Source organism: Polypterus senegalus, chromosome 12, assembly GCF_016835505.1.
Source record: "Polypterus senegalus isolate Bchr_013 chromosome 12, ASM1683550v1, whole genome shotgun sequence".
Lineage (NCBI taxonomy): Eukaryota > Metazoa > Chordata > Cladistia > Polypteriformes > Polypteridae > Polypterus > Polypterus senegalus.
In genome coordinates this window covers 107,634,588-107,646,788 of record NC_053165.1, presented here as the reverse complement: position 1 = coordinate 107,646,788, position 12,201 = coordinate 107,634,588, and the positions used below count along the sequence as shown (strand labels likewise).

General features: G+C 36.3%; 1 protein-coding gene across 1 annotated transcript in view; it reads right to left on the bottom strand.

Annotated features, from left to right (window-relative positions):
• Positions 1–11,997, bottom strand: part of cplx3a (complexin 3a) — a 32,573-nt gene extending 20,576 nt beyond the window's left edge. The window contains exon 1 of the mRNA XM_039773182.1: positions 11,552–11,997. Coding sequence (XP_039629116.1) covers positions 11,552–11,715 — 164 coding nt within the window. The 5' untranslated portion in view covers positions 11,716–11,997. The remainder of the gene's footprint in view (positions 1–11,551) is intronic.
• Between the last annotated feature and the right edge of the window lie 204 nt (positions 11,998–12,201).

The window sequence follows — 12,201 nt, the reverse complement described above, 5'->3', positions numbered from 1 at the left end:
AATTACTTTTAAAATGTACTGCTGTTAAGTAAAAACTGGGATTATTACACTGAACAAGCAAACATTGTTGGTGTTTTATATTAAAAGCATGGATTAAGGTATAAACATAAATTGTTTTGTTGTGTGGCTTTTCTTTCTCGCAAGTGTTGATCCCTAAAGAAATCCACACATTTCTGAAAAGCCTCTTTTTTCCAGTGAATACGAGTGTCAGTTTTAGTTTTCTTATAATGGCTTGCTTTATGATGTTTAGATCTCTGAGAACTGAGGTACTCAAAGTCAAGACAACATGCAATTTCACTGATGTCTTTATATGGTGGCGATGGTTCTGCAGAAGAATATTGCAGTACATCAACTGTTAAAAAAAAGGACAAACGAAAATTTGTTCTTGGTGTTTTTCAGATTAGTTTTTACAGGTTTTGGGGTTGCAGCCCATCCTAGCAGCATAGGACACAAGTAATGAAACGTCTCTGAATGTGTTGTCATTACATTCCAGGGCACACTAAGGAATGCACACAAAATTCAAACATGTGTGGCCACTTTACAGACATCACCTAATTTAAGACACAAAGAGGATGATGACAAGGCTAATACTCTTGACTTTGGCCCAAAGAACTGTACACTCTGTGCACAATTATTAGGCAAGTGAGTATTTTGACCATATCATCATTTTTAATGCGTATATTCCAACTCCAAGCTGTATTAACTTGAATGCTTATTGGATTTAAGCACGTCAGGTGATGTGTATTTGTGTAATGAGGGAGGGTGTGGCCTAAGGAGATCAACACCCTATATCAAGGTGTGCAGAATTATTAGGCAGCTAGTTTTCCTCAGGCAAAATGGGCCAAAAAGAGATTTAACTGACTCTGAAAAGTCAAAAATTGTAAAAGTCTTTCAGAGGGATGCAGCACTTTTGGAATTGCTAAGATATTGGTGTGTGATCACAGAACCATCAAACATTTTGTTGCAAATAGTCAACAGGGTCGCAAGAAACGTGTTGAGAACAAAAGACGCAAATTAGCTGCCAAAGATTTGAGAAGAATCAAACGTGAAGCTACCAGGAACCCATTATCCTCCAGTACTTTCATATTCCAGAGCTGCAACCTACCTGGAGTGCCCAGAAGTACAAGGTGTTCAGTGCTCAAAGACATGGCCAAGGTAAGGAGGGCTGAAACCCAACCACCACTGAACAAGAAACATAAGTTGAAACGTCAAAACTGGGCCAAGAAATATCTGAAGACAGATTTTTTCAAAGGTTTTATGGACCGATGAGATGAGAGTGACTCTTGATGGACCAGATGGATGGACCTGTGGATCAGTAATGGCACAGAGCTCCACTCCAACGTGGAGGTGGGGTACTGGTATGAGCTGGTATTTTTAAAGATGAGCTAGTTGGACCTTTTGCATTGAAGATGAACTCAAAATCAACTCCCAAACCTACTGCCAGTTTTTCAAGACACTTTCTTCAAACAGTGATACAGGAAAAAGACCATGATTTTTATGCAGGCCAATGCTCCATCACTTGCATCGAAGTTCTCCACTGTGTGGCCAGCCAGTAAAGGCCTTAAAGATGAAGGAATAATGACATGGCCCCTTCCTCATCTGACCTAAACCCTATCGAGAACTTGTGGGCACTTCTTAAATGCTAGATTTACGGGGGAGAAAAACAATACACCTCTCTGAAGAGTGTCTGGGAGGCTGTAGTCACTGCTCCACAAAAAGCTGATCGTCAACAGATCAAGAAACTGACAGACTCCATGAATGGAAAGGCTTATGACCGTTATTGGAAAGAAGGGTGACTATATTGGTCATTGATTGATTGATTGATTTTTTTTGAAATGTCAGAGATGTTTATTTGTAAATTATGAGGTGTTTGTTTATTATTCTCACTATAACAGATGAAAATAAACAAGTGAGATTGGAAAATTTTCATTTTTCCTTTAGTTGCATAATAAATCTGCACACTAATAGTTGCCTAATAATTGTGCGCACATATGTATTCCCCTGATGATGTTCACACTCACATTTCCGTTGTGAAACATTCAGGTTTCAGGTTTATTAACATTTTGGATTGACTGATAGCAATGTGTTTGTTCCATATTAAAATTAATCCTCAAAAATACAACTTGCCTAATAATTGTGCACACAGTGTATAGTATCTGTGGAACACTATGCTACTCAAGAAAAGTGGCTTTAGGATTGGTATATTGAAATATCTCTGTGAAGTAGAAATTCTTAAGCTCTTTAAATACTTGCAGAAGGGTACATATTTTTTGTTTTTTCTTTTGTAGCATGAAGTAAATATTACAAACATACATCCCCCTTTTATTTTCCAGTCATTCAAAGGACATTTCACTTTGTTAACTGTGTGCCATGTCCAAGAAATGTAATACATAAAGATCATTTGGCTTGAAGAGCTACAGGTGGAAATACTCCATTAGATCCTGAACAGTGCTGACTTGTGTTATATTTTTTGTGCACAAAGTCAATATGAAATTGTACTCCTATAGAAGTATTGCTTGTAAAAGTACTCCAATGAAAGACTTATGAATTAAGTGCTCTTGGCCCTATTATCCAATCCCATGGTTTCTCATTTCAGTGCTATGCTGACAATAAACAGTTATACCTGTCATCCTCTAGTGAGGACAACACATTATTGGCTAGAGCATCTGTATGTCATACTGATATTTTAGACTGGATGAAGGACCATCAGCTCCAGCACAACCTGGAAAAGGCCGAGCTTCTTGTGAAACCGACCAGCCAGTCTGCTTAACTCCCCATCTCTGTACAGTTATGTTCATTGTCACTAACACCTGTCAAGTTAGCACACAAGCTTGGAGTGGTGAGTGATGAGCAGCTATCTTTCTATGAACACGTTTCCACAGTCTCATTCATGCAGATTCACATTGTATAACATCCGCAAAATTACATGTTATCAAATGAGTATGCAGCACAACTTCTGGTCCAGGCTTTGCTCATGTCATGTCTGGATTACTGAAACACACTACCAACAGGAGGACCCACACCTGCCATTAAGACACTACAGATGGTCCAAAATTCAGTGGTTCTGTATGGCATTCAACCAGCCAAGATGGGTGAATGTCACACCTCTCTTGAGGGTACTGCATTGGCTCCCTGTAGCAGCACGCATTAAGCTGAAATCCTTGATGCTTCAAATACAGAGTAGTCAATGGGTCGGCACCTGTGTATATATAGACATTGGTGTTGTACTATTCTGTTACCTACCCACTCAAGTCTGCCAGTGAACAATGTCTGGTGATGCATTGTATTGAATCTCAATCTAAGCTGTCCTCACGTGTAGCTCCTAGTTGGTGGAAAGAGCTGCCCACCTCCTTCCGAACTCCTGACTCCCTCAATGTTTTTAAAAGGTGATTAAACAAACCTACTGTTCTGTGAATATCTTTCAAATTGTTAATGAGTGTTTTTACTCCATGGTTATCTCTCATATTACTAATTAATTATTTTTTGTTATGCTAGCTGTATAGCTATTCAATTGCGATGTACAACTTTTGTAACCTGTCCTACTACACTTGTTCATAAAAGTCCCTAGACTGATGTTACGCAATTATGTTTGTAAGTTGCTTTGGACAAAAGCTTTGCTAAGCAAAATAAATAAATGTCTTGTGAAATATGTGACACAGAACAGAGGTCCATATGTTCTTGTTCACCGCTTCAGAAATTCCTGTGTTCATATGATATTAAGAAATGCTTCACTAAGACTGTTGCATACTTGAACTAGACTACTTCTTGTTAGATTGCATCACATACTGTGCAGTACAAACAGCAGACCGATACAGTCCATCTGCTGTATAAGTCTTATCTGCTTTCTTTTCATAATCTTTTAAGTGAGGATTGTAGAATGCCATGTTTTTGTACATGTAACAACCCAAAACCCTTTTGACTGTGCATTTTTTTTTAAGTATTATTGTAGATGTGTTCACACCTACTGGCTGTTGTTCCAGTACTAGTGTGGTATTTTTTAATTAAAAAAGAGAAATATGTTTGAATATTAATTCTTCTACACTATTTAAGCATAAGTGTATTTTTGTATTACTTTTATACATTACTGTATCTCCATTAGTTATTTTTTTTGCTTAGACTGACGTTCTTAGCTCATTAAATTATCTCATTCACTTAAAAACTAATTGAAATTGGTTCAATAATGATCAAGAACATAATATTTTACTGTACCAACATTTATGCAACTTAAGATATCATGCTGTCTGCCTTTTAATGTCAACCTTTGTCAATGATGTTAACTAATAAATGTCATTCTCTTAAATTTCAATCTAAATGATTTGACAGGCCAGCCTCTGGAAAGGACTGTCAAATAAAACACAGTCTACCGACATATTGTACAATACATGTAACTGTTAAGAAAGAATAATGGTTTGCAGTATATACTGTAAATATAAATGTAAAAAAATAAATAAAAGCATTTTGCATAGATCAATCATTAAAAAGCTTTCAGTATGAAAAGCACTTTTGTTACTATTTTGAGTAGAACAGTTTCTTTTAACAAAAGCTCTTCAGTATGAATGTGAGTGGAAATCTTTTTGACTTGTGTTTCAAAATCTACATGCAATTCTAGAATTTGTTTGTGAATGTCAGTTTTCTTATGGATCATATTCTATAAATTTAAAGACACAATGCAATATTTCAGCCCAGACATTACATAGAAGTTGATGTATCTGAAAAGCTTTTTCTGAGTATGGGATTTCTTCTGCAGCTGAAGACTCAGTGATAGAATGAAGGACTATGAATAGAGTACAGTATATTTTCAAGTTCATTATTTTAGATTTGAAAGACATATGATGGTGTAAGTAAAAGTTATGCTCATTTCCATTTTAAAGTGTATATTTATGAGAAAAATCCATCCATCCATCCATTATCCAACCCGCTATATCCTAACTACAGGGTCACGGGAGTCTGCTGGAGCCAATCCCAGCCAACACAGGGCGCAAGGCAGGAAGCAAACCCCGAGCAGGACACCAGACTGCTGCAGGGCATACACACCAAGCACACACTAGGGACAATTTAGAATTGCCAATGCACCTAACCTGCATGTCTTTGGACTGTGGGAGGAAAATAGAGCACCCGGAGGAAACCCACGCAGACACGTGGAAACTCCCATATATATATATATATATATATATATATATATATATATATATATATATATATATATATATATATATATATATATACTGTGTATATATATATATATATATATATATATAGTGAGATGTGGCCGGCTTGTCATCCCGCCAATACCCCAGGCCAGATGGAGCCCTCCTGCAGAATGGAGGTACCCCAAGACCAGCAGGGAGTAATGGGACATGTAGTTTTTATACAAGACCCAACTGGATACCACAGGGGCCACAAGAGGAAGCTGCAGGGAGGACCGAAGACTTCTTTGTGCCCTCTGAAGTTCATCAAAGGAAGAGCGACGGGCTTCCCGGGTAAAGAAAAGGACTTTTTACCTGACCCGGAAGTGATACAAGATCACATGGACTGGGGATTGGGAACACTTCCGGGTCAGGGAATATAAAAGGACTATGGGAGCTCCCAGACGGCGAGCTGAGCTGGGTGGAAGGGTGGCAACGCATCTGGGAGTCGGAGGATTGTGTATTATTGTAGTTAATTGTGATTTGTAAGAGTATAGTGGAGGAGAGGGTGCTTTGTGCACTGTGGCAATTTAATAAAGTCACTTATTGGACTTTTACCTGGTGTCTGGAGTCATGGACAGGGGTTCAAGGGAGCGATAGCACCCCCATTCTGTCACTATATATATAGTTTGGTCTGAAGAATGATAATAAAGCAAGAGAATTAAAAAGAAAGAAAAGTTCTGACTTGGCTGTCGAAGTCACAGGTGGGGCATTTTGCTGATGTATTGCTTTTGGTATAAATGAGCCCCAGTCATGTTTCTTGACAAATTTCTACTGAATAATTTTTAGGCTGAAAGTCCTCAGTGTTAGTGTCTCAGGGAGAGGATGTATAGTATTGTTCATAATGGCACACAGATTTGTTTTAAATCTCTCTTTTACTACTACTTTCAGCTTGAGCTTGCCCTTTTAATTATGTAGTTGATTTGGTGGACCTCTCTTGAAGTGATATCATCAGTCCAGCACACCATAGCATAGAAAATTGAACTGGCCATCACAGAGTTATAGAAGATGTGAAGGATGTCAGTTCCCACATTAAAGAAACAATGTCTTCTATAGTTCCTCTGTGTTCGGAGACCAGTCCAACCTGTCATTAATGTAAACCCCTAAGTATTTGTATATGAGTGGACAGCCACTACATCCACTCCTTGAATAGTGACCAGACATAGTGGCTGTTTGGTGTGAATAGGTAGGCCTTAAGTATTTTTTTAACTTTTGTTTATGTTTCATTTAGTAAGCTTAGGTAGAGTTTTCCCTTTCTTAGCATTAGCACATTTTTGTATTTTTCAGAGCAGCCTAAATATTAACCTACAGATGCAAAATATATGCATCTGTGTATGTTCACCTGAAGTCCTAAATTGCTTCTAACTATAACCTTATTCAATTTGTATTTCAAAGTATATTAATTAGTCTGTCTTATTTCATTAGCTACACTGCATCTGCTTAAATAAAGACTTCTAAGTCTGTAGAAAAGCAAGTCATACTAACATTTGAACAAAACATTTTGAGTAGTATGGCATAATGCTTTAAAGCTTGCATTAGTAAAAGATTTTGTTAGTGGAAACAGATTTCACACATTCCGGCCAGCTGGCTCAAAACAATTAGGTCTAAGAATTATATAGTTGTACATCGTTTCTATATATACAGTATAAAGTGCCAGAGGGCTGGCTGAATCATGGCTATCAAATGAAAACACCATCAGCAGACACTTTTAACCCAGAATATGCAGGCTTAAAAAAAAGAAATCTACATATTACGGACGATTTTATGGCCAACACCCTCTGAATCCCACCTTATTATCCCACCCCCCTTACACCCACCTACCCCCCACTTTTTCATTTACTATATATTGCTTTTAATTCCTGTATGTCTAATAATTTTTCTCTGATGAGGACGCCTGGTATTATATGTTAGATATGTTACTCATCTTCTCTTATATATATGACAGAGTACTTTACATATTCTTTGTATGAACAGATAAATAGATAGATCGATAGATAGATACTTTATTAATCCCAAGGGGAAATTCACATAATCCAGCAGCAGTATACTGATACATAAAACAATATTAAATTAAATAGTAATAAAAATGCATGTAAAAGCAGACAATAACTTTAAATAATGTTTGCATTTACTCCCCCGGGTGGAATTGAAGAGTCGCATAGTGTGGGGAGGAACGATCTCCTCAGTCTGTCAGTGGAGCAGGACGGTGACAAAAGTCTGTCACTGAAGCTACTCCTCTGTCTGGAGATGACACTGTTCAGTGGATGCAGTGGATTATTCGTGATTGACAGGAGTTTGCTTAATAACAGGCAAGTTATTGAACATTCTTATAATTACACAATGAGTCCCAGGGTGTGAAATTGGCTTGTGTCACTTTCAGTACTTTTGTGTAGATGTTTACCTATCAAATTTCCAGGGATACAGTCTTCATTCATTTACAGTACTCAGTAGCAGAAATGTCTTTGTGATTCTTTAAGTAGAATTTTATTTGTCCCCAGGGGAAATTTGACTTAACTGTATGAAAAAAAAACAACCTTCAAAAAGTACATAAAAATGATATAGTAAAAGATAAGCACTATATAAAATTCTAATTAAAGAACTACAGTTTAGGAGTGAAAATGTCACATTTTATAAGTAAAGACAAGGTAAACAGCTTGATTTGCAGTAAATATTGTCACACAGTCTGTGTGTGAAATGTGAATCCATGATACTTTTTAAAACGAGAGATTTTCCTAAATCTTTTTCTTTTTTGCAAATGCTGCGGAGCATTTATGTAGAGTGTCAAACACTGTTTCAGGTTCACTTTAACAAACAACAGGGAAAGTAATTGTGTTATGCTGCATTTTAATTAACCTAGCTAGTTGGGTCACACTTTTTTGAGCAACCTTATGCATATGTACAATACTAATCTAGAAGCCATATTTGTCGTCAGGAATTAACAGAGCACCTACACAATGAGAAAAGCAAATGTGTGGTACACATTAACCTACTTTCTGTATTTGAGCTTGAAAGAAAATGTACCAGTACAATTCTTTAAATAAAGGGGAAGTCAGGTATTATCATCACTAATAGTGCATAAGTAAAGTTAAAATTCAAATAAAATAGACAAAGAAAAGCTGGTGCCATCCTTGTCTTGAGCTGACATCTTGGCAAGCCATTTGATCCACATCTTTCAAAAGGTGACTATAAGTTGTTTCATTGTTTTAATAAGAAAGTGTAATCCTGACTCTATAAAGTAAATGTTTAATATAGTTAACTGAAATATGTTTAAAATAAAAGCAATCAAAAGTTGTCATAGTTGTCCAAAACTTACTTATACCTTATGAGATGTAAGTTGAGGAGTCCAGCAATATTACTGTTATTCTAAGCAGAGCACTGAAGGAGATGCTTTCAGATTTTAACGAAGGACGTTCATTTAATATGAATATAAATGATGAGTAAGCACTGAAAATGTTCAGATTTTCAGAAATCTTTATTTTCTGTGTTGATCGTTTTGGGTAAGTATATCATTGTACATGCCACGGCATCAGAAATATGAATTGAATATGTTATTTAATCCTTCCATAAAAACTGTTTTACTATTAAGTGGAAGAGTAAATGTTTCTGTTTTTCATGCCACATTTCTACTGATTTTAATCTGGTAACTTCACATAAAAATAATGGTTCTGAAATTCTCATAGAACCATTGCTTTACAAAGAATCGTTTCCTTCATCCAATTCATTTGGTCATTGAAAATGTTCCTAATCTGTGGATGAATCATAAATCTTTAATGTATAGTAGACAGCTTAGCAGGATACTGACAGGTCAAGAACACCAGAACTTCGCCTGTGTAAAAGTATCTATCCAGTGTCTTAAAATCCATTGATATTTCACAAATCTGTTATCATCTATTCATCATAAATTATAGAGTCCATTACATATCTACGTAAATGGAGGTTCGATTTGGAATCTTCATGTTCATGGTTCTTTTGAGAAGGAAAATGTTTCTACTGTGGCTTTGCTCTGGAGAACCACTTTAGCACTTTTCTTTTTAAGAGAGTAATAGAGTAAGACAACTTGTGTGACACTCATTAATGTGCCTAAACATTTAGAATAAGTCTTTCCTTAATATGGTTCAGTGCATTTTTTCTGACAGCATTTATCTACAGTATGTGTCTTGTGCTTACAGATGCAAGAGTAGTAATGAGAAAATTAGAAAGCATGGCAGTCTGGGCTGACAAATTCCTACTGGCACATATAGACCCTTCATCTCATCAAATGAACATATCATCTGAGCCTTATTGCTGGACATGCAGAGGCAAACTGGCAAGAGTGCACCATTATATAAGAGTCACATCCATCACAGCTGATTAGATTTTTATATAATTAAAATATTTTTCTTTTTGATTTTTTTTTTCAATTAATGTACTAATTCACAGCAACCTGTAACATTATTTTGACATTCCCATATACTTTTAACATTTCTATTCTTGTTTCAGTGGCTGTTTTGTTAAATGACTCGACATTATGTCAATGGAAAAATAATTTGAAAAGATACTTAATCCATAAACTTTTCAAAATCATACAAGTGAATATGGAAAAAATGAATTCTAGTTATCTTCAAACTGAATAGATTAGCGATTACAAGAAATATTAATTCACATAATGCCATAATGTTCTCCGTACTGCACTCTTTCATCATGTGAGTCTGAGAAGGATAAAACAAATATTATCATTTATTTATAATCCGAGTCCCCATTTCTCTGTTACATGATATTATTTTGCTGTTTCGAGTAAAAGACGGAAAAGAAAAACGTTGACATAAACATCACTGTCCGCTAATGTACACGTTCATACATTTTCAAACTGGAGTCACCAATGAATCTAATGCATACGTTAAAAAAATATACCCGGCGAAAACTCCCTTGGACAAAATGAGTCCACTCAGATCCTGCTCAAGGGCGAGATTGTTGCCGTATATACAGAAACACTCTGTGAGACCGTGATGCTCATCACATTAATGTGGCGTCAAGATTATTGTAGTGGTTTCTGTTTGTACCTGAACGCTTCAGCGCTTACAAATATATAGAAATAAAGCAGTATAATAAGGAACCCTGCTGAATTATTATGTGCAAATACCGTGCTTTGTGGAATACGTGCTACGTGAATATGTTTTGCACATCAGTGTACATTCCTTAACAAGTTAACAGTTACGGTATATGTTTGCCGTAATTTCCTTCTTGTTGCCAATTGCTATACAGGGATTTGTTTATTGCATTTGGTAGCTAAACGTAAAAAATGCTTTCGTCATCTATACGTTTTAGACATTGTATGTGTGAAATAAAGTTTTTTTTTCTAATCTTGCTTAACCAAACATTAAGTCAGTTGACTGGTTAGCGTACTTAACTCTAAAACCCGCAAACTTAATTCGATATCATATTGGTGACAAACGTGATAAATATGGCGTTTTACTTATGAAAACAGCCACACATTGGCAATCATATGAATAAAACTAATATAACTATTCGCACTGTCTTTGAAATTTGATGATTTTGGTTTAATTGGAAAGCTAAGGAAACATCTGTAGTATCTTAAAGGACAATTTTTTTTTTCAAACTTTGTGCGTTTAGACATCAACATGGAATGGTGGAAAAGCTATTCTGGATGAAATGAAAAATGATTATAAATTGTTTATACAAAAATGGTAATGGCGACAGTTAACACATAATGCATATTATGATTTATTTAATTATTTTTGGTTTATTTATTTATTTTTTCTTTTCCAACTCACTGTCTTTGTACAGTAATGACAAAACAAGCTGGTCCCGGGCAATTGCAATTCGGTACGAGGAAAACCATCATTGTGCTTTAGGACATGGCAAATGCCCGTACCTTGTTAAAAAAGCAGAAAAATGATTTTACATAGCAGTCCTAATAAAATTACAATGAGGCAATGCTTCCATGAGCATTTCAAAGAAATCACGATATGTAGGTAAGGATGCGTTTACCCATTTTTAGTAAAAGACTAAACCTTAAACAGACTACAAGAGGATCTTCCACCTTCAAACATTCGATTTAAATGAAATGTTTCCTTAACTCCTAGACAGAATGTAGGTCGCAGGACCAAACCTTTGGGGAATTTAATAACTCGTGAAACCCAGCTGTTTGGTAGTGCATGTAACATGAATTATGACAAGTGGACGGGTCATAGATAAAATACAGTATGTAAAATATTTAATATTCTTTCCCGTTGAAATACCATAGATAATTAAAGACAGTTAAACACAGTTATTATGATGCATCAGTTGATTCGATGCAGGAATGATGGTTGCAAAAGGGAATTTGATTCGGGTATTATAAACACAAAGTTTTAGAAACAACTTACTTTTCTTCTACCAGTTGCTTTTGGTATTCCTCAAACTCCTCCCTTGTCATCCCCTGGGCAGCCGCTTCAGATTTTTCACCTTCCGTTTTTTCTTCACCTCCTCCTAATCCCCCAGTAAGATTCTTCAGTTGACCCCCAACAACAGATTTCACCATAAAAGCCATGGCGCCCCTGGCGAATTTTACTAAACTTTTCGTAAAATGATTTACAAACTAAATGCCTATGATATTTTTCTTCTTTGGAGACCTAATACTGTCGGCTCTTCTGTTCTCAATGAAACCCCAAATTCAAGCGAGAAAGCCCGCTGTTCTCGGCGTATCGCGAATAAGCGACAAACAATTGCCAGACACTGTTTCAGCACCACACACGAAGGACAGAGGCATGAGAAGGTTCACTGCCTATCCAATTGATAGTTCGCGGAATGTGGCAACAAGTTGTCTGCTGTCTCCGACATAAGCAGTTGGGAGTCGAGCTGTGATCATAAGTAATAGAGGATTATGTGTGTTTACTCGTATGACGCTGCATACGCACATGACATCTCGAGGGCTGCCTCTTCATCACCACCAGTGATTCAGATGCGCGTCTTTAAAACTATAAAATTATCCCCACTGAGACAGTAAATGCTGATTATTCGTGTGTTTTATGGGATT